The sequence below is a fragment of the Manihot esculenta genome, chromosome 16, assembly GCF_001659605.2.
Source record: "Manihot esculenta cultivar AM560-2 chromosome 16, M.esculenta_v8, whole genome shotgun sequence".
Classification (NCBI taxonomy): Eukaryota; Viridiplantae; Streptophyta; class Magnoliopsida; order Malpighiales; family Euphorbiaceae; genus Manihot; species Manihot esculenta.
Genome location: NC_035176.2, coordinates 32,337,782 through 32,360,509, shown reverse-complemented (window position 1 = coordinate 32,360,509; position 22,728 = coordinate 32,337,782). Strand labels below are relative to the sequence as shown.

Below are 22,728 nucleotides of genomic sequence, written 5' to 3'. Positions count from 1 at the left end.
ATCACCATCGAACCAATTAATCAAGAATTTCATTCTCTCTCTACAATCCTTTCTCATTTCTTTTTATTCCAGCCGCCTAAACACCTCATTTAGGCTATCAGATCATATTCCTGATGTTGAACATTTTTCTTATTGAAATATGTTATCGATAAGCAAATATATGTTATGATTTTCTCTCCATAGGTTTCATGCTTGATCGAAGTACAGACACATTTATTCCTGGAAGGAATTAGAGTGCTAAGTCCTTATTTCGAAACACAACGCCTAGGGTTTGGAAGTAATTGAACCATTTTACAAACTCAAGCACTGCTATAAATGGTAAATCATTGTAGTTATAGCTAGATTAAGCCCTCCCAAGTTCCAATATGTGTGAATATGATATTTAACCTCATCTCCAATTGGACCAATTTATTGATTCTTTTGTTGAGTTGAACTTTTGCTTTTTCCTAACTTACTAAACAATAAGCAGTAAAAGGCACCTCTCGTAACATTAAGGTAATGTAACTCAAATTGGAGCTGTCACTGTCTCTCATATATTATTGGATAGTTATGTTCTTTGAATTTATTCATAAGAATATTACAGGAAAACAAGAGGAGTCTCCTACCTCGAGTACTTTTATTTCATTAAGCTATACAAGGCGATGCAGATGATCATTTGGCCAGTGACCTCCGCGTCCTATACTATTTTCAATGAGCTACTGCAAGTGTGTGAGGCGCACGGGGAATATCCCATCAAATCCTAGAAACAGAAAATAGCTTGGTCATTCATGGATCAGATATGTATGTGTGTGTTTCTGAAGTCTGTTGGATGAGCAGTGTAGTTTAAAGATGATTACTGTATATATTCAACATTGATTTTGGCAGTGGGGATTCTTGAGACAGCGTCAAAGGCTTTGTTGGAGAGCATCAATGTGGCAGAGCATGGACTATCACGACAAAAATCCACCACCTGCACAACTATGGATCCACCATTACACGCTCTCCTGGGGCCGCTGATGCACCGCATGCGGTATTTCCGACCACAAGCAGCTCCATTGTCCCATAAGCCATCACTGGCTGCAGCAAAATATCCGCCCTCGGGGAACTGATCTTGGTCGTAACCATTGCATTTCGTTGCTTCATTAGTACAGTAAAACAAACAAGAAACTGAATCAGACAAGTTTAGTTTGTAGTCTTATACTGGAAGATGAATGATGAACGATTAGAAAGCAAAAACTTGCTCGTAAATATGGTACTCGGAGGAACATCAAGCTATAGCTCATTGGTAATCAACAAGCAAATTAACAAAGTATATACTTTTGTTTTTTGAGATATAATAAGATATAGTTAAGATGCAAGGGAAGCTACATACGCAGGTAGGGAGGATCATAAGACTTGGCCGTCCCGACATCTCCTAAAGTTGCTGGAAACTGAAAGCACAAGAATAACAGGAAGAGGCTTAAGGTTAAGCCTGTGGTGTATGACCTCATTTTGGTAAGCCGAGCTTGGACCACTTCTATTCTATTCCTGAGCATCACCTCGATTTGCAGTCATATATTTATACTGGTTCTGAATCGAAGCATGCACAAGTCAGGGTGCATTATTATTATCAACTTGAATTTTAGATATATCTTTTTATGGATTTAATTTAATTTAATTTGCTTTGTCTTTGAATATATGTGTGTGGGAGCTTGAAAACGATAATGATAGTATGAAGCATGCGTAGTATCTCTGATTATCACTTAACCACTTGATTTATTAGTGGAAGTACTTTGATTTTAATTAGTTAAATCATTTTTTTCCTTAATTAAGCAAGTTTTTGTATTCAGTTTCCCTTCTCCTAATGTAGTGCTATATATTCTGTGGCTGATTTTGTGCTTAAATGAATACCTCATGATGACGTTGAGTCATCTTGGTTCTGGGTCCACATCAGTAAATATTGTTCGCTTTGACTTAAGGCCGCACGGTTTTGCTTAAAACGCGTCCACTGGGGTTTCAAGAGCAGAGACTTATAAGGCTTTCTCCCTTTCAACCTCTTTCCGATGTGGGATACCTATGGTCCACCTGCGTAGGGTTCTTTCTCCCCCATGCAGGCCTGAGCGTGCTCGCTCAGCGCATCGTACTCATGTGGACCAGGTTATTTTTGTCCCACAGACGGCGCCATTTGATGATCTGGGATCCAGAAAAATAGGATTTTACTAGGGTTCTGTAAGCTTGGAAAAAAACTTAGACCTAGAGGGGAGTATCTCCCCTTTTATCTGTTTCCTCCGCTAATGACGTATAACGGACTGGCTATCACTGAGCCACCTGTCCCTGCCACATTGATACGGACGACGAGGAAATCAGATCTCTGCCCCATGCGTAACGGCCCCTGATTCTCCCCGGGCACGCATGCGGAGGGACAAATTGGCTGAATTCCTTCCTAGTTCCGAGTTGGGCTGGAAGATAAAGCTAAGACTAGGTCCAGAGGGAATCTGTTCATTGGGCCGAAAGAGCTAGGCCGGTCTGATTAAAGAATCTGACTGGAGCCCGGTTTTTAAACTGAGCGGGCTGGATCTGGCTCTTGGAGGAGACTTAGAAACTTTCAGAGTATGGGTTATCCTAATGGGCCAGATCGGGGTGGAGAAATCCAGCGGTCATCACTTGATATGGTTGATTTTGGTGAGTTTTGGTGAGTAATTGGAAGTAATTAATGAGCATGATGAAGAACATATTAAACAAATGGATATAAATGACTGTGACTAATCATCAGCCAAATTCCATTTTCATAATGGGTTTTGCATGCTTTGTTTTTATTTTGAGATAAGTACATAAGACTCTGAGCCACTAAGGCATGCACTAACCCAAGTGCTAAGATGACACCCAAATCTTAAAATCATTTATGTAGCCAACCCATATAGAAATAGTGCCTGTCGCTTACAGCCAAAGGTTGGGCGGCTGTATAGAATGAGTGTGGCGGTGTCATTCTCCCAAAAAACAATGTACAGCACATATTTATATAAATTTTAACAAGTAAATGATATAATTATTCTTTTAAAAAAAAGTACTTGATAGTTTTTTATGGTTTATTTTCTTCTTATTTTTAGGGTATACTTTTCTATTCATTAAATTATTGTCTACATGGAATTGTCTTTGTACTGTATTATAGTTGAGAACAGAACAAATTAAAGAAATCTCTCTTCTCATGTATGTATATGTATATGTATATGTGTATATATATATATACAGTATTACTTCTAGATTCTTGGTTTAGCTACAGTTTACTTTGGGCTGTGCAGTGGGACTACTTGTCATCCCATAAATAATATGAGTGCTACACATGTCATCTGAAAATCCAAAGGTTGGTGAAAGAGTGGTCGTAAATTACATGTGTATTGCCTGGACCTGCAAAAAGCATTGAGGTCCCGAAATTGATTCTCTTATTTGTTGTTTATAGAACTTTAAATGCAGTTTACATGTTAAAAGAAAAATTAAAATCGTGTATTTAATTAGTGAAAGAAGATAAGGCTGTTCTCTAATTGGTGGGAGGGAGTAGTCTGAACTCTGAGCAAGTGAAATGTGTAGCCCATTTCGTTCATTATATTATATGCTTCTGTTTTGGACTACAGGCCCATGGGGTGTGTTGGTTCATTTCAGCTTAAAAAATTGATTACTTCTTACGAGTGATGTACATGCTCCATAATTTGAGCCCCAAATTGCAACTTTTTTAAAAAAATTGCAATTTCGGCCTTCCAGTTGGAGCTTTTTCTGTACTGACGGTTAATAAGCTCAAAGCATATTGAAATTGGTTAATCAATTTTATTTTAATGCTATTAAAATCCTCTCTAAAATTATAAAATTTTGATCCATTAATATATCATCTTTGCTTCTCTATAAGTGAAAAAAACCTTCAAATAACATAATTTGCTTTCTCATGCAACAAACTAAAACTTGGTTAGAGAAGATGGGAATCTTTTCCCCATTAATCAGATTCAATTATCTATAATAAAAGAGAAGGGGAATGATGAATTATCTTGTATTATACTAAAAAATAAACCATTTAATTGATTATTGAAAATTCAAAATAATTGTCTTCTGATTTCTTTACACACCTTCTCAATTTTTATTTTCTTCTAAAAGTTATTTTTAAATTTTTATTGTATAATTATTTAGTATGTGTTGTAAAGGCTTTGTTAACGGAGTCATGCATCCCAGGATTCTGATATTGGGCTTGGGCTTGGGCATGGGTTTAGCCAGGTTCCTTCTTAAAGAAATCAGGATTCCTTCTCATCGGAAGTCAAAATTGAAGCCCTCTAAACCAAATCAGTAGCAAATTCCTTCTTAAAGCCAACACAAAAACTATGAAAAAGAACACAAACTAACAACGGATGAAAAAGAGAGAAAAGATAAAAAGAAAATGGCTACACACCCATCTCCGGCGAAGGAGAATCAAGAGGGACTACAGTTCAGAAAAATAAAAACTTTAGACAAAGGAAACACCAGAAAACTGAAAACACAAGTAAGACAAAGCGGAAAGCGAAAGTAAGAATCAAAACAAGAAAGAAGATGACAAACCCTATCCCTGCTTCTTTCTCCCCTTCCCTTTCCCTTTCCTTTTTCTTTTTCCCTACTTCTATAGTTCATTATATTTCTAATTTTTCATTAGATTACAAATTTTTCAAATTTACCAAATGATATATAATTTTACTATTAATATTTGTTATTCTTACAAAAAAAATTAGTAATTCCGTGCAATATAAATAATGAGTTATAATTTAATTTAATTTATATTAATAAATAAATATTAAAAATTAAAATATATAAACCAAATTTAATTAAGAAAATAGCTGATGATAAATTTATATTATGATCATAAATAATTAAAGTTTAATAGATTGAGAATCATTATATTACATTAATAAATCATATAAAAATTTAACAGAACAGAAGTTATTTAAAAAAATTTAAAATATAAACACATCCAATATAAAAAAAAAAGTTTATTTAAATAAATTAAATTAAATTAAATTAAATAATTTTGCGCCTTTTTTAAAAAATTATTAAGGGGGGAAATTCTATTTGATATCATACCAAATGAAAATGACCCATCTCCCAACTTCATTTATTAAAATTCAACAAATTGAAAGATTTTTCTCTTTTAAATTATTAATTATATATTATTTAACATGTCAAGTTGTTTAAATCGAATTTATATAATATAAATATATAATTAATAATTTTTATATTGATTTAATAATAATTTTATACCTTAAAAAGCTTTATGTAGATCAGATTTAACCGATTTTTTTCCATTATTCATAAATTTCTTTTATAGTGACCGAGGGGATTGGTTAATAATCTATTATGGAAAATGCACTCATTTGACAATTTTTTTCAAAATTAATTGGTAAGAAATTAATAATTTTTATTTAGAATATGTAGAATAAAGTAAAAAAATTATGATTTTAAGATTTCATAGTTTTTTATTATTTAAAATGAAGAAAAATTTTCTAAATATTAACATAAATTTTTTTAAAAAAATTCTTAGCAATTGATTGATGTGCTTATAAACTAAAAATTTCAAAAGTTTTCTATTAAAAAATCATAAATTCCTTCAAACAAAAATAAAATAATTAAATATAACAGTGGTCAAAATTGGTAGCTGTATCTGGGGCTGCTTGAAATACTATTTGTTTATTTTTCAAGATTCCAAATAATTAGACCACAAATCGGACCAAATCCCAATATTAACTCACTGGAAAAACATTGGAAAATTATTTATTTTCGAGAATATTTAACACATAAAATTAAAAATTTTCTTCCATGTAGTAAATAAAGAAAACCATTGAAACATTTAAAGTTGGCTTTTTTAAAAAATTACAAATGGAAAAAAATGGTTCTAAAATATTATGGCCAAGAAATATAATAAATATTGAATCTGTGATAATGGAAAAAAAAAGAAGCAAATTCAATAGAGTGAAGAGTCATATTCCCAAGGGGTCTTCTGAAGTAGAAAGCAAAACCTAACTCCAGCAGCCCATCAACTGAACTCTCAGACTATTTAAATACTCAGAATAATTTTTTTTGTAACCTGAGAAGGAGAGGGAGAGAGAGATATTGAGATTCACCTAACCCCCCTTTCTCTCTCTTGCTATCTAGGTTTCTCAATTTGCATTCCCTTTCTTTTCCCTTGGTTTCATCGTCTTTGCTTATTGGATTTTTCAGCCACGCCCCCCTTTCTTCCATTTCCTCAATTATCTTTCTTTCCTTTTGTTTTTTAATCAAAAAATGGATTTTTCGGATACCCATTTCACCAAAAGCTGATATTTGACTGTCAAACACTCCAATATTTCTACTTGTATGAGAAAAATAGGTTGGGGTACTCACTAAATCCCAAAAAGGATTTCATTTACAGGATTTTGATTGATGGGTAAGCGAGCAATCGAGGTATTTGATGACAAAAAGGATGGATTTTTCTCAGTTTCTTATTTGGGGTCTCAATGGAGCTTTCAAGATGGGCAATATCTTCCTGGTGGAGGCCTTTTTGCCAGCGTTAATCAGATGGGGATGGGCTTCCCGAATCCCAGTGATAATAGCAGCATAAAATCTCTGTACGCTGATTTGTGTGAAAAGTATTTGTCATTTGTAGGGGTCCAGGAGGAGGAAGGGACTCTTAAGAAGAAGAAGAAGGGTGGGCTTAAGTTGAAGCTTAAGGTTAAAAATCCAATGGTGAGACGGTTAATTAGTGGTGGAATAGCTGGGGCTGTCTCAAGGACCGCCGTTGCTCCACTGGAGACCATAAGGACTCATCTGATGGTGGGGAGCAGTGGGCATACCACAACTGAGGTGTTTCATAATATAATGAAGACTGATGGATGGAAGGGATTGTTTAGAGGCAATTTGGTTAATGTGATTCGGGTAGCACCAAGCAAGGCCATAGAGGTAACAAATTCTTTCAAAATTTTAATTTCCATCTTCATGGAGACGCTTACCAGTGTGGATTGCTTGCTTGCTTGCTACGAGTTATGTTTGTTTTATCATTGTTTATAGATTTATTGTCTTTTTATTCAATGCTTAGTAATGCTTATAAATCCGTTCTGCAATTATGTGTACTCTGTAATATATTCTTTGCGACTTTGTTGTTCAGGGTCGAGGTAAGTTACATTCTTATTATAACCATTTGGAGCCTCGTTTCTTTGTTGCCATCCTCTTCTTATGTTTGTTTCAATTTCCTTGTTGATTCACTTGTATGGCCGAGTTTCCACACGGAGAGCTGATAAATAATAATGGAACTAAATAAGTTGTTTGTTTCTGACCTGGTTAGCTTTTTGTTACATTACATTTTTATCTTTTTGTTTACTTTTTTTTTTTTTTTAAATGTTCATTGTATGAATGACTGTTCTCTAGTGATTGTACTTGCTGGCTTCATTATTTGATTCTCAGCTAAAAGCATCACAATTATGGTATTAAAAATTTAGTGAAAATTAGTTTTAAATTCATGGTGAACTTGTCATGAACACAGGTTTGAACATCAGTGAAGCGACAGTTAGAGTGCATCCATGTGCTAAGATGAGGTGCTGTGACCTCTCCTAAGTGCAGCTCTAGATTTATCCATTTCAAAATTAGTGTGATATAAGCATGTGTTTCTTGAGATAGGGTTAATGTTTTTCATGTTTTTACTCCCTCCCACAGATATGTTGATTGGTTTCTTTAACATGGATTAAGAAAATATAGTAATATAGTTAAAAGTAAAATTGATTAATTTCTATAGTAACTCGGCAACGGAGTATACGGAGCAATATATTAGAGGATATATTAGGAAAAATTCATTACTTCTCAATGCATATCAAATATAAGTATATTAGGAAGTTAACAAGTAAATAAACATCTCAAAAATGAAAGTGGCATACAATTTGGGATGGATGAAAAAGGAAAGCAAGTCTATATTTATGGGGCGAAGCGAGTATTGTTTGTCAATATTACTTTTATTTTCTCCTCATTTGGCGGAATGGATTTTTGTGATCACCTTATAAACATTGATGTTTCCATATTTGTGATCATATAAATAGTGATGTTTGTCCTATGAGCTCATCTCTTCCAGACTTTGTTAGCATTTATTCGCACTAATTCAATTTCTACTCTATGTCAAAAGGAGTTGTGATTGTCATATAAAGCAATTGTTGTTCATTTCATCATGTAATTAGTGATGATAGTCATATAAACACACCCATTAAAATCTCTTATTGTTTCAGTTTAGCTTTTATTAGTTTTCCTTTATGTTCTTTTTTTCCCCTTGCCAGAAGCAGTTATTTCTCACATTATTATATAAATAGTGAAGATGGTCATACAGAGACATACTTTCCAAAATAAGTTCCTTTCTAGTTCTTGTTTGCCGTATATTGAATTCTAGATTGCTTCACTCTCCGCTTGAGTTCTCTAGTAGTCTCAATTTCTTTGACCGGCATCAACATATGTCTGTAAACCCCCCACCCCACACAAAAAAAAAAAGACAACTTTGTTTTTTGGTGTTTTGCAAGCTAGCACATTTAGGCTTTATGAATAGTCTCATCATACAAGCTCATGAACACTGTCTCATCTATTAGCTCTTTAGTTTAGCACACGGTATTGGAGTTTGGATCATTTATGTTAATTATTGTTATTTATAGTGTTGTAAATGAAATAAATGTACTTTTGACTATTCTAAGAAATATTAACTATTATTTAAAATTATGACTATTCTGTGGCATTAGTATTAGATCTCATTAAATAAATTTTAGGTAATATAAAAATTATAATTCTTTTTAGTAATTTGACTAATTACAGCCAAGCTTAACAATTTCAGTTGCAATCAAGCTCGATAAACAAGCTAAATGCAAGCCAAGCTTGAGCTCGATAAATCAAGAGAAGCCTCAAGTATGAGCTCAAGCTAACTGAAAATAACAAGCCAAGCTTGAACTTTTCAAAATTTGGCTCATCTCAATTTGTGCATATCATGTCCCTAATCGTATGCTAAACGGTACATGGCAGTGTATTCTGCAGTAGTTTTGTTGGATGAGAAGAAAAATAAGCCATGTTACTTTATTTCACGTATTCAAAGTAATCATCTAATTTCAGATGTTAGCTTACACATAATTTGCTCTCATCACAGCTGTTTGCATATGATACTGTGAATAAGAACTTGTCACCCAAACCGGGGGAGCAACCTAAACTTCCCATTCCTGCGTCATTAATTGCTGGTGCCTGTGCTGGAGTTAGCTCAACTTTGGTGACATATCCACTTGAGTTGGTCAAAACTCGATTAACCATACAGGTACTTACAAAACTCACCCTTGGAGATTTAAATCATGAATATGTTGTGTTCTTCTCAAGGGGATTTGTTATTTTATTTGCAGAGAGGAGTTTATAATGGAATATTAGATGCATTCTTAAAAATACTGCACGAAGAGGGCCCTGCAGAGCTCTATAGAGGCCTTGCCCCTAGCCTCATTGGAGTTATTCCATATGCTGCCGCAAATTACTTTGCTTATGACACATTACGGAAAGCATATCGAAAAGTTTTCAAGCAAGAGAAGATTGGCAACATTGAAACCCTTTTAATTGGATCAGCTGCTGGAGCTATATCCAGTAGTGCAACTTTTCCGCTTGAAGTTGCACGCAAGCATATGCAGGTTGGAGCTCTCAGTGGAAGAAAAGTATACAAGAATGTACTTCATGCACTTGCAAGCATACTTGAGCAGGAGGGGATCCAGGGTTTATATAAAGGTCTGGGTCCCAGCTGCATGAAGTTGGTACCTGCAGCGGGGATAGCTTTCATGTGTTATGAAGCAAGCAAGAGGATATTGGTAGAGGATGATGAAGAACAGTAGAAGAGCCGAAGAACCATTATATCTTTCGAAACAAAGGACAGTGAGATACTTCTGATTGATACTAGAGCTAAATTCGTTTTACAAATTTCTCCATTCTGAGGTTTTTTGTTAGGATTTGGTCAATAACCTTCCTTGCTTAGAAGGTTAGAGATACATCTAATGGTTTTTGTTTTCTTTCCTTCTGGGTAAAAGAATCGATTAGACAATTAAATTTTGAAGAGAGTTGGCTTATCATACCAAATTTCAGTTTGGACTGTCTTATGTCAGTCTGGAGAACGTTCCCAGATTCACCGTTGGTATATGCAAGATTGTAATATGAATGCAATATTCTGATTTATTGAGAATTATTTTGTTATTTTATAAAAAGCAACAAATCGAACCATCTCAAACATTATGATTTACAGATTACAAGGTTGCATATACGTGGCCAATTGCAATAATACCATGAGAGAGTAAGCGCTTCATTGTGTTGCTCTCGCCAAATGTTCTCGGCAAGAGAAACTAGTTCATTAACTCAAAGGAGGGATTGGTTATAAAGTGTGGAGGTCAGTTACCGAATGGCCGATTACCAGTAAATTAACTTGAATAGAGCCTGGAAACGATTTGGAATTGAATAGCAAAGTGCACTGTTTTTACAAAACCTCCTATAATAACAGCTAACAAACTTGATAAAATCCAATCTCAAACAGTTTGCTACAGATGTTCACAATGAACTTATGATGTTCACAGATTTCAGCCGTAACTCGAGAGACAAACTGAATTTGTTCTTTAAAGCTCAGCTCTGCTCATCATTATCTATCACTTCCTCTGTAGCAGCAGCCATCAACTCATCAAACTTTTCTGTCTTTCCTAGCAATATTTCAATCTAACAAGAAAGGAAATCACATTATCAGCCATAAACTCTTCAAGCAGAAATACAGGGGAAAGAAAAAAGATTACGTTAACAACAATCATAACATTAGATTAGTTGGACATAATTCGAGGCACAAGACACAAAATCACGCAAGATCTGCACGCTAGAGAACTAGCAGTTCAACTTGTAAGCAAACGTCTACTGATTATAGAAATTGTCCACTTCCAAGATCAACGTTTTTGTAACTACTCCATGCAAATACCGAAATGCTGACTAGAATTTTGGAATAATTGCTCATTCACAAAGAATACAAGCCATGCAGGCCATGCATCAATAGTTCCCTATTGGTTCCATTGTTTATCACATAAACCAAGCTTGCCCTGTAAGATAACCAATGGAAATGCTCCAAGTGCAGAGGTTTACAGTTCACCAATAATAAAAAATTCTCATGTGCCCTTCTTGGAACCCCAAGGAAATTATCCACATGTATCATCTCTGGTTTTTAATACCCAATTCACACACGTGCTCAAACTGCTGACAAGAACTTTGGACTATAATGCATCAGAAAATAACACAATCCAAGCATGCCATGCATTCATGGTATATTATTATTGTTTCATCTTAAAAAGTGCATGTGTATCATATATTCATTATTAGCACTTCTCTTATTGAGATTTAGATGCTCAAGTTGCGTAGTCAACCTCAAATCTGGAATTATACTTTGGATTTACCTTTGCTTTTGGCACAGGTCGGCCTCCTGTTTCCTCCCTCATGTCAACAGTGGAAGTCATGATCCCTGTTTATGCGCAAAAGAAAGTTACTGAGCTCTCAAAATAAGCTTGAAATAATAATTAAAAACAAAGGGAATGGGAAGGAATAAAAGTCGCACTCTTCTCAACAGCCAGCCCATTATTCTTCAAGATCTCAGCAATGGTTACAACTGTTGCTATAGCTGTAGATACAATAGAAGAGTCAATGCTATATGAACTATAACAATAAGACTGAACATAACATACTATTTTCATGGTTCACATACAATGAACATATTATAAATATATATTGCAGCGGTTCCCTTTCACTTTTGTGGTTTTACAAGTATCGAAAAGGAAATAACTAATAAGGATATGGAAATACATAAGGAAGAATATAGAGAAACAAGATACCCATTCCAAGAGCAGAGAGTTCGACTTCATTGTGTTGCTGCATGTATCTCTGCAAAAGAGAACCATGAAACCCTCAATGGCTATTTAACAAAACAAATGTGAGTATACACTTATTACAATGACTTTATAACTGAAAAATCCATTCCATTTTCCCTTTCCATTAGCTGGAAAATGGGAGTACAAACCTGTACCGATAAAGACCCAAAAACGACAAAAACATTGATTGAGCCATGAAATAAAAAACTTCTACTTACTAAATATTTCTCTTAACTGATCTGATAAATAGAGAGAGAAAACCGTATAAAATTAGAAAATACCTAACTAAGTCAATGAACTGATAATTAAAGATAAAAATCCACCAATTTTGATTCATAGATTCTACGGTATAGGCGGGCTGAGGAAGAAAGCAAAGAAAGAAAGAAAACCCTAAAACAACAATTAACTTGCATATTACGTCCACAAACACACACATCTAATTCGCAGAAGACAAAACAAATCACAGAACTAAAAGAAAAGCAGAGTAAGAGAAAGAGGAAAACTAGGGTACCTTGGCTAGATTAACGTAGAAAAAGAGGGGTTTTTTGGTGTTAGAGACTTGAATACGATTTTTCTTGTTGGCTGAAGCCGAATCTGTGATGTTCAAGTTGTTCACGCCCTCTGTTACGCCCTCCATTGTGATTACGGTTTAGCTACTAGTTTCAGAGAGATACCAATAAACCCTAAATCTCCTTTCAAACAAACGAGAACCTTCCTCGCCTTGCTTGGGGTCTCTAGAAGCTGCACCTGCTCCGCGCGAGAGGGATATTAGACGGCTGCCGTCAATTTATAAATGGCTCAAAACCCTTCGCTTTAAGTAATTTACAATCAAGTCCCTACAGTATAGAAAAACTTACATATTAACCCCTAAATTAAGTTTGCAAAGCAATTTCATCCTCACAGTTTACTTTCCTGAACACATTAATTCTTCTAATAAAATCATACCAATTCACAATAACATATTTTACAGTAGACTCTATTCAGAATATTATAATAGTGATTAAACATGAAAAACAATACATGAAAAACAATCTCATATAGCTATTTAAAAATATATTGTTGTTATTATTTATTTATTTGTTATTGTATTTAATTTACATGAAGATAATTAATGAGAGAAAAATTTGTTTTATATGAGCATCATAATTTACATCTCTAAATTAATTAATTATAAAAGGGTTTACTACACATGTGAAATTATATGATGTGATTAATTATATTGCTTTATTATGATTTATCAAACAATAATTTTTTTTTTTTTAACCAAGTAATGTCTCCATTATTTGCCAAACTTTTTAACTTTTTCCTCAATGAAAGATCATATGCTTGCTTCAACTGCATATATCACTATAATTTAAAACCAAAGTATTTACCATGAATCTCTACTCTGATGAACCTTAGTTCTCTGTGTATGATTAGCATGAAATCTTCAAAACTTAGGTAGCTTACCCCTAAAAGATTGCAATTTAGAACCCAAGACACAAGCATAGTTTATACCACATGAGAAAATTTATAAACTGGTGATGCTCTAATTTCCAATAAGAAAGGCAAAGCAGAGTAAATAATGAATAAAATGGCTCCATAACACTTTCAAAGAATAACATTAAATTTTCTTCTTTCCTTCGTGAAGAGTATCAAGACAATAATATAAATATAAATTCCTATATGCTTTTACCAAAGGACAACATAACTGCACAACAATGAAGGAAAACAACTTGACATCCACTCCCATGTGGGAGTGACAAGATTATAAAATGACTTGCGCAAGAGTTCATGGTCCTGCTCCAACTGTCCTCAACCATCTAATTCCCTTCCATATGAAGATAGCAGTAAATAAATTAGCTTATACCACTTCAGTGCCTTAATTTCTTGTTTATCTACACCAGGGTGGTCTTCTAAGGACAAAATGTCTCCGAAACAAACTAGCAATTGATGCCACATTGACCATTTGAGGCAGATTTCGAAGAATCTGTTGTAAAGGGGTCAATCCGAACCCATAGCAAGGAGAAAATGGAAGCAAGGAGTATGGACCAGACAATGACGATGGTTGGTGTACGATTTTGCCGACCTACTAAACCCTTCAAGAAAGGGTACAGATGAGCAATAACCCATATTGCAAAGAATAGCTTGCCAAAGAGTGGACCCCATGATTGGTAGCCGCTATTTATGGCATATGAAACACCAGCTACAATGCCCACTAAGTTCACTATCAGGACTGTTGTTGGTGGGATGAGAAGAGATGTCCACTTGAACACATAGAGCTCTGCAAACTCCCCATCATCATCTGAAGCTTTTGAAGTGACAGTAAAGTTGGTATCAATCCCGGCAAGAACTTTCAGAAGCCCTTGGAACACTGCAAAGAGATGGGCTGATGTACCACCAATGACCCAAAATTGTTCATTCCTCCACCAATCTTCAATGCCGACTCCGCTCCACCGCAGCTCAAGTATTCCAGTAGCGAAAATGGAGATGAAGAGTAGAATGAACCACATACTAGCAAAGTTGCTTATCTGGATAATATTGAAATAAATTCATAAGTTTCACTTTCTATGGTCAACATATCTCCACATATATATCAGTTGGTAAGGAGATAATGAATATGTTGCTCACCTCAGGAATAATAAACTTTCCAGTTAGAAGACAAAAAGCTGGAAGCATACAGTATGCAAGCAGTGGGATAGAGGTGATCGGGTACACAATGGTATTAATGTACGCCAGCCTCTCCAGGAGCTTCAATTTTCCATTATAGCCATACCATATGGGGCAATGCCTGCTCAGCAAAATCTCAACTGATCCCAAGGCCCACCGAAGAACCTGGTTCAACCGATCAGAAAGATTGATAGGAGCAGACCCCTTGAATGCTGGGCGTGGAGGCATACAATAGATAGATATCCAACCCCGTGCATGCATCTTAAACCCAGTTAAAATATCTTCAGTCACAGAACCATATATCCATCCAATCTGCAGCAAACAAAAAAGGATCAGCTAACATGTAATTGCAGCCACACACACACATTGGAGAATAGTTGGCGAGAAAAGTAGCTATTGAAGATGTATTGCTAAACACCCAGTACATCAGTTAGACTTGCCTCTTTTCCCCATTCTGTCTTGTCTTCATATCCGCAGCTAATGACATGGATGGCTTCCTTTAACAGAGTTGCAGGATTGGTTGATGGTGGAATACCTCCCTGCTCCATGAAGGTGGCTGCAATAAAAACTGGTGACTGACCAAAACGCTTCTCTAGACTCTTCTGAGACATAAGAAGTGACCTCTCGTCATCATATCCTGAAGACATAAAGTAAGAAGTTAAGAAAACATGCTATAATCACAAGCTCTTCTATCACCATTGATTTCAGTCAAATCATGATAAATCTCAAACTGATTTCTTTATTGGGTGGAAATACAAAACAAGGTTGAAGTTGGAGAATGCCTGAATGTAATAAAAAGGAACTTTTTAAATAATGGTTCAGTACTAGAAAGATAGTAAAACATACTGCCCAAGCACATGGAAAATGAATCATGTTCATGAACAAGTCCAGTTACTGAAACTCAATCTTTATAGAGAATATGGTTATTTTAATGAAAGGAAAGAAAAAACTGAAAGTGAAACTAAATAGTATGGAAATTAAACCTTCAAAGCCCTCCTCAATCTCTTCCATATTGAAAATGGGAACAGTGGATTCTGTTCTTTTCAATGCCCTCTTCTTGTCAGTATACTTCTTACTCCCACTTCTTCCTTTCTTTCTTGATCCACAACAACTCTTCACAATGATGTTTGGCTCCAAATCTTCCTCAGTCAAAACTGGATCATAACCATATAGAGCTTGCCTGTTGAAGCAACAACCAGTTCCCACATAGACAGGGCCCTGGATGCCATCTAACCCTTTCAAGTTGATCTGAAAAATATGACAACACAAATTGGACCCATCAGAACGTTATCACAATAAAAAAGACAAATATTTTGCGGAATGATAATAAATGGACTTTCACATACATCAAAGAAAACAATATTGCGATTGGCATATCGATCATGCAAGTCAATGCCATCAAAACGCTGAGGGAATTGTACATAACATGTTTTCTTGCCAAAAGCAGGATCCATCATGAAACACATTGCTTCTTTCAGAGCTTTGCTGTTATTGAAATAGTGATCACAATCGACATTCAAAAGATAGGCACCATTTGTCAGGACGGCTGAAACTCGAATCTACAATATTGCAAATATAAACCAAATCAGAAGAAAAATCAGGTTTTGCAGAAATAATATTTCGGTATGGGACTGACCAGAGACCAATCTAGTGATCAATTATCTTAAACTAAATCACAGTGCATACAAGCAACAGTTTTTCCTCTTGTTGAAGTAAAGAAGGGAAATTTACTGAACCATTGTTAATCAGCATACATATATAAATAAGCACCCCTAACACCATTATCTATGAAAATACTCAAGAGACCAAATTGCAAAGAGAGAAGATAAGAGGCATTAAGATGACAAACCAATGCATTCATTGCTCCAGCTTTCTTATGATGTTGGAAGCCAGGCCTCTTCTCACGAGAAACATAAACAAGTCGAGGTAGCTCATTTCCATCTGTATCAAGGCCCCCACTGTGCCCTAAGAAAACCTGTTCTTCCCATTGGGAAAAAGGTAAATCATTTTTGTAAGATGTGAAGAAAGAGTCGGGACACCAATACATGTAGGAAGGATAATAATACCTGAATCATTCCTGGATGATCCCTAGGATTATTTCCAGGCCAAGGAGTACCATCCTGCATTGTCCAACCTTCCTCTGGCATCTTCTGTGCTTTGGCAACAAGGGCATTAATCCGCACCTTGAATTCTTCATATTCTCTCTGCAATGCACAATTATCTTCATTTTTATGAATAATGTTGAAAACATGTGCAATATGCTAGAAATCATTTCAGCCAAACAAATTCAGAGACATAAGATAAAACCTAAAGTATCTATCTTCATGACTTACCTTCATTGCTCGACGCTCTTTCACAAAAGAAGGTTGTATCTTATCCTTCAAATAATCAATCTTTTGTGCAAAATAAAACTCAGGTGCCCTAGGCTCAATATTGTGCTTCTTGCAAAAGGGCACCCATTTCCTTGCAAATTCTGCAGTTTCAGAAAGGGCTTCAAATGTCAACATTGCTGAACCATCATCTGAAACATAGCAAGATACTTTGTCGACCGGATAATCAACAGCAAGTATGGACAAGACTGTGTTTGCTGTAACAAGAGGAGGTTCTTTGAGGGGATCCACTGTACTGACAAAGACATCAACAGGTGCTAATTGTGATGGTTCTCCTTCACGATCATATCTGCAGCACATTAAATCCAATTAAAGCAATAACACCATTTATTCCCTCTTCACCAGTTGTACTCTTCTTTCATTCAAAAAGTATTATCATTAAGATGGATTTAACAAACCTCAAAGAAAGCCTGTCAAGGTAGGTCTCACGATTGATCGGAGACCATTTTGGAAACTGATCCAAAAGCCAAGACAAGGCAAACCAAATCTCACAAATAACTGATGTTAGCCACAATGGGTATGCATCTTTCACTGGATGAGTTACACGATATTGCAAGAAAAAGCCCAAAATAATAAGCCGGAGAATGATAACAACACGATATGGGGTCAGGTGAGAGGAAGAAATAGGCACCACACGACTCAAAGGTTGTCGAGCATCATCAGCCCTGTGAAATATATGAATACAAACAAAAAAAAATTGCTTAGTGGAGAAATTATTCAACCCTTCTCAAACATTTGGGCATTAGGGCATAGAAATTAATACGCTTCTCAAACATAAAATGATAACATGTCAAAATGTACATATAACACAAAATGGCTGAAGTGTGTTCTTATGAGTCAACTATCACTATGACTTTAAAGAAACCAAATTAAATCTTAAGAAAAGATGCTCACATTTGGAGTTCTTCCCCATTTGAACCAGTGCCTTCCATGTCTCCCTTTCCTTCAGTGTATCTACTGGTCATCTGCATCATATTTTTCTCCTGCTTGAGTTTCCAACCTTCAACCCTCTCCTTCCAGTCAACATTACCGAGGCCGTAAGTATTCAAGTCCTTGGAAGGGTCCACGATTCTAACAGGAACTGCAATGGCTCAAAACCCAATAGTTATTTAGAAAACTTCACGAGAAACATTAGGAATTCAAATTCTGTTTCTTTGGTTACCTGGTTGCCTTGGATCAATATAAGGAGATGAGTTAACATTCTTTTCAGGTGGGCCCAAAGGTCCAGATGTAGTTCGCACAGATTGTGTGTCAGGCGTAGCACAGGGAATTTCACCTGAAACCTGGTGATAATAGGCATATCAGTCAGCAGATTATTGCAAAACCCAAGCATCACAGCTTACATAACATGCCTCAGATAAAATAATTGTTCAGCCCCTGCCAGCTAGATATCAAACAGGAGAACATCTCTGGAAAATTCCCATGTAAGTAACAAGCAGATAAACTTATTAAATCAGAACATAGACAATTCAAGGTTCAGTTTAAATTGTAAGTGAGAAACTGGTTACAAGATCATATCAGCAAGACAATAGTGACTGTCAGAAGAACATGCAGGACAAAGAAGGGTCAATAAAATTCAAGGGACATGCAGCTAAGCCCATAATTAATTTACAATCTACTTGATCCGATACAAACTCATCTATTTTTACACCAGAAGGTCATACGAACAGAGTGAATCTAGAAACATCAGTTGCAAAGCGGGCTCATGATGCACAATTATGCATGTTATTGGACCAATCTGCTTACCGACTGCCCATTTGTCAGAAGGGGAATTGGCCGTTGTGATTCATGCCTGGCTGATGATGAAAGATCTACATCTTCACCCTGCCATTGGCGTATAGTCTTGCTATTGCCTTGGGCATAATTGAATTCATTCTCTAGATCATCAACATCATCTTCATCCTCGTCTCCCTCCACCCGAGGACTCCCTGAAAATATACAGGCAGAAATATCTGATATTTGACCAAAACTGCAACACGTAGCAGCATATTAAAAGACAATCATAAAGAACCTAACCTTTGTGCCTCTTGTACCTAGTCTTGCATTGGGGACAGGACTGAGTCCCATCTTTCCGCTCATACTCGTAACAAGGACGGCAAACTGGGAAGGCACACTCATTGCAAGCAACAAATGTGTCACCACTGGCAGTCAGTCCAACATTGTCACCACAGATCTGACAGGTTTGGCCATTCAAATTTTTGAGAGGTTTTGGCTGCAATAGTCCACAAACAATGCAACAATTAGCACTCCGAAAGCAAATATTCAGCTGTACTTGCCATTTGAACAAAATCGCCATTACATTCCAATTTTGCTCAGAGAAAATTAAGCAATTTTAAATAATGAATATATTACAAGGTTGGAATTCAAAAGCCCACTAGAAAGAAATAAACAAGTACAAAAGTGAGACAACATAAGAAACTAGAATTCTCCAAGTACAAAAGTGAGACAAGTCAGGAAACAAGAATTCCAGAAGGAAAATTTATTTTAAGGAGATAGGACCATTTCAAAGCTTTTCTCACACAAGGAAGAAAAAAGGACAAGAAGCACAACACGAGTTTTTCCTGCTATTCAACTTTTCCTTCTAGTGTTTTGGTAGGTCAAAATCTGCCAAATCACCGTCTCTTCCTCAACAAAGAGATTCCGTTGACCCTATGCTAGATAATGAGTTTGTTACTTCCTCTCCTGGTGGTTTTTGAGGATCTCTTGTCAAGTTGTATGGTCATCCTGATTCCAAGCTTCTTGGATTATCGAAGAGGAGTTTCTAACTTTGGATCGCCTCTCTCCTAGATTACTACTTGCAGTTCAACTCTCCAAAATCAAGTTCTTGTCCACCATAGGAGAATGATGTTAGAAATTCTAGGGATCTTAGGATTACTTATTTCATTGAGAAATATATGGGGTCTTGTTTTATTTATAATTTTGCGCAATTTGTGATTTTTTATTCCTAATTAGTTCCTACATATTTAGAGATTTTTGCTATGATTGACAATTGTTTTGAGCTAATAAATTGAGAATGTGTTTCTCATGTCTCTAGTCTCTAGTCTCTACCCTCTAAGAATTTTGTTTCTTCCCCTTTGTTCTATTGGCTCTACATTAACGCCAAAACATCTTCCTTGTCCCTTGGAGCCTAATCTAGCTTGGACACTTTGCAATGTATGGTCTTAATCTTAGAAGGAAAACCTCATATAGTAAGGAGATATTATCTACAGATACAGCACATACCAACAAATCCAGCTAAGAGGGAGAAAGGGAAACGTAATCTCAGAACCAACAACTTTGTTCAGTTAAAGTAGATATCAGATGGCTAGTACCAGACAGAACTGAGTGAAGTGAACTATCATAATCTCAGGTTAACAACATGGTGACCTATTAGTTTTACAAATAAAGTCAACCAAACAGATATTTCCTCAAAAAGGTCCTGCAATCAAAATCAGAACTATGGTACTGACATCTAGACTACTGACGGAAGAAACCATTCAATTTTCAGAGTAAAACGACGAGAAGATAATCAGAAGATAATTTTAAATTCCAACTCGAATTCCAAAATCTGACAAACGAGGCATAAAGACCAAAACTTTGAGTCCACACTCACTCTCACACAACTCTCAGATCAAATGATCACAATGCGTTCCAAAAAAAAGAAGGAATAACTAGTTCAGAAACAATTGTTAAAACGGATATCAAACACAAATATTCAGAACAATATATGATCACGGATCCAACTAAAGAATTCAACATCCAACTGAAGACTTCTCTTTCACTGTTAACAAATAGATCTAAACATAAAAATGCTCGGTAAATAAAAATCAATAGCAATCAATTAAATATATACTCGAACCAAAAGACTAAGGCTTAGGTGTTACTGTCGTATCAATCAGTTATCGATCAGAGCTGAATTGCGAAAAATAACAGAGACCCAATACCCAATTCCCAAGTATATGAAAAAGACCACAGAATTTGAGCTAAAAAGTCACTCCCGCAGAGTTAACACTCAGATCCACACACAATATAGCAAGCAAAGTTACAGTCAAACAGATTATTTAAAAAGAAATAAAAAAAAAATGGAAAGCCAAAAGGTAAGCTAAGAGCACAAACCCCACTATCCGAATCATGGCGAATCCGAACCAACTCGTTCCTCCGGTAGGAACCAGCCACCATGCCCGCATTTGCTTCCATGACAGTGTGGATTGTCCAGGATTCTCAAAACAGAAGCAGATCAGATCTCGATGGAAATGCAATAGAAATCTGTTTACTCTGGAGCCTTGGCTATGGAAAACAAAGGGTAGCGATGGTCTGTGAACTCTTCTTCGCCCACTCAATACGCCATCCCCTTCTGCTTCCAGCTATCACTCTTAGCTATCAATGCTTGTCCTTTTATTTCTTCCTTTCACGTTATTTTATTGTCTTTGTTTGTATTTACCGGTTCAACCGGTTCCTTATCTCTCACCTCGGCTCAGCCGGCTTCCCCACTGCAGCCACGATAATAATAATAAATAATACTAGTAAATAATAATAATAATAATAATTGAATTTTCCTTATTATTATATTGTCTATTTTTTAAAAGAAATTATATTGCTATTTTCTTATTTTAGCATGAGATTTTAATTTTTTTTTATTTTTTCTTAATTTTATTTTTTTAGAATAGTCATTATCAAAATCTTAAACTTATTTAACATTATTATTCAAAATACTATTGAACAAAATAGAAAATAATTGATTAAATAAAACATTTCACGTACATAGAATTTTTTTAAAAAATCAATCCACGATTTTTATCTCTATATACTATTTTAAATATTATTTGAAATTTTTAATTCTTAATTTAAATAATTTTAAAAACTTATCAAAGTACTTTTTAGTGAAAATTTGAGGGTTTATTGGGAATTATAATTTGAAATTATTTTTTTTAAACAGTATTATTAATAATCTAAAAATTAAGGGTATTATTCAGACTTTTACTAATTAATTTTTTAAAATTATATAAATGTAACATTTTTTTTATCCATTAAATTAAAAATTGAAAGGCAGTCTGACGAGCAATTTGAGCTAGAGCTGACAGGAGGAGCCATCAGTCTTGCGCCGCATGAACAGGTAGAAGGTCGCTTTCCCGTTTTAACAAACCCACAGTACTGTTATGTGAGCTCGATGACGTGTGACTACGAGATTGTTTCCTGGGAAGTAAATATTCCTGCTTCCCACAAAATATCCAATCGTATTATGCCACGTACAATATTTGCCATTTATCATTTTTTGTCTAGACAGGGACAGCGGTTGAATATTTTTCCCCGCTGTTTACACCCTGTACCTATGAGAAATGAGTTACCGGTAATTGTCGGTAGCTTCACTTCGCTTATTCCAGTGGCTGTCGGTGGACTCAACTTTTGTGAGGCACGCGCTTGGTTTTCCTTTAATTTACATTCCTACCCTCCACACCTTAAGGCCCCACCTTTTATCAGTATTAAGAAAACATTAAATAGTAACTATTTTTTTATGTAATGAAATCAATTTCATTAAAAAAAAAAAAGATTTATTTTCTCTATTACTCTCTCCCTCTGAGGGGGCATTAACTTAATTTCTTTTTTATTTATTTCAAATAATAATTTTCTTTTATAGATGTAATTTATTTATTAACATTTTAATATATTTTATTTAATACATATTTGAAAATAAAAATGTATTAATTTTAAAAATAATTTAATAAAAAAGTAATATAACTAGGGATAACAATATGAAATTTATTATTCTAGAAAAAATTTTTTTGTGGACGGGGAGTAAACTTTATTCTTTTTTTTTCACAAAAATATATTATTAA

The 22,728-nt window shown here is 35.2% G+C and overlaps 3 protein-coding genes and 1 long non-coding RNA gene across 4 annotated transcripts; 2 read left to right on the top strand and 2 right to left on the bottom strand.

Annotated features, from left to right (window-relative positions):
• The first annotated feature begins 600 nt into the window (after positions 1–600).
• LOC110603062 lies at positions 601–1,792 on the top strand. Its single transcript, XR_002486080.2, has 2 exons — positions 601–780; positions 865–1,792. It is a non-coding gene; the product is annotated as an uncharacterized LOC110603062 (long non-coding RNA).
• A 4,135-nt stretch (positions 1,793–5,927) lies between these two features.
• Positions 5,928–10,171, top strand: LOC110603657 (adenine nucleotide transporter BT1, chloroplastic/mitochondrial). Its single transcript, XM_021741475.2, has 3 exons — positions 5,928–6,900; positions 9,107–9,268; positions 9,351–10,171. The coding sequence occupies exons 1-3, from the start codon at positions 6,385–6,387 to the stop codon at positions 9,822–9,824; spliced, it is 1,152 nt and encodes a 383-aa protein (XP_021597167.1). The 5' UTR covers positions 5,928–6,384; the 3' UTR covers positions 9,825–10,171.
• A 229-nt stretch (positions 10,172–10,400) lies between these two features.
• LOC110603658 (uncharacterized protein At2g34160) lies at positions 10,401–12,654 on the bottom strand. The gene is made up of 5 exons (XM_021741476.2): positions 12,388–12,654; positions 11,841–11,889; positions 11,567–11,629; positions 11,409–11,473; positions 10,401–10,689 (listed from the first exon to the last, which is right to left on the bottom strand). Exons 1-5 carry the CDS (start codon positions 12,511–12,513, stop codon positions 10,600–10,602), a joined length of 393 nt encoding a protein of 130 aa, XP_021597168.1. The 5' UTR covers positions 12,514–12,654; the 3' UTR covers positions 10,401–10,599.
• A 796-nt stretch (positions 12,655–13,450) lies between these two features.
• LOC110603887 (cellulose synthase A catalytic subunit 1 [UDP-forming]) lies at positions 13,451–21,275 on the bottom strand. Its single transcript, XM_021741875.2, has 14 exons — positions 21,011–21,275; positions 18,932–19,127; positions 18,662–18,843; positions 18,078–18,198; positions 17,810–17,996; positions 17,314–17,580; positions 16,859–17,204; positions 16,592–16,729; positions 16,375–16,500; positions 15,872–16,084; positions 15,509–15,773; positions 14,966–15,162; positions 14,487–14,837; positions 13,451–14,386 (listed from the first exon to the last, which is right to left on the bottom strand). The coding sequence occupies exons 1-14, from the start codon at positions 21,089–21,091 to the stop codon at positions 13,799–13,801; spliced, it is 3,258 nt and encodes a 1,085-aa protein (XP_021597567.1). The 5' UTR covers positions 21,092–21,275; the 3' UTR covers positions 13,451–13,798.
• Positions 21,276–22,728: the final 1,453 nt, after the last annotated feature.

Excerpts from the sequence above, each read along its gene's own strand:
- LOC110603657 (XM_021741475.2), top strand. The coding sequence starts at position 6,385 with ATGGGTAAGCGAGCAATCGAGGTATTTGATGACAAAAAGGATGGATTT. Across the intron at positions 6,901-9,106 it reads CACCAAGCAAGGCCATAGAG|CTGTTTGCATATGATACTGT; the intron begins GTAACAAATTCT and ends CTCTCATCACAG. Across the intron at positions 9,269-9,350 it reads AAACTCGATTAACCATACAG|AGAGGAGTTTATAATGGAAT; the intron begins GTACTTACAAAA and ends TTTTATTTGCAG.
- LOC110603887 (XM_021741875.2), bottom strand. The coding sequence starts at position 21,091 with ATGGAAGCAAATGCGGGCATGGTGGCTGGTTCCTACCGGAGGAACGAG. Across the intron at positions 17,581-17,809 it reads AATGGGGAAGAACTCCAAAT|GGCTGATGATGCTCGACAAC; the intron begins GTGAGCATCTTT and ends TATATTTCACAG. Across the intron at positions 16,085-16,374 it reads CTGGAGCAATGAATGCATTG|ATTCGAGTTTCAGCCGTCCT; the intron begins GTTTGTCATCTT and ends GCAATATTGTAG.
- LOC110603658 (XM_021741476.2), bottom strand. The coding sequence starts at position 12,513 with ATGGAGGGCGTAACAGAGGGCGTGAACAACTTGAACATCACAGATTCG. Across the intron at positions 11,474-11,566 it reads TGGGCTGGCTGTTGAGAAGA|GGATCATGACTTCCACTGTT; the intron begins GTGCGACTTTTA and ends GCGCATAAACAG. Across the intron at positions 10,690-11,408 it reads GACCTGTGCCAAAAGCAAAG|ATTGAAATATTGCTAGGAAA; the intron begins GTAAATCCAAAG and ends CTTTCTTGTTAG.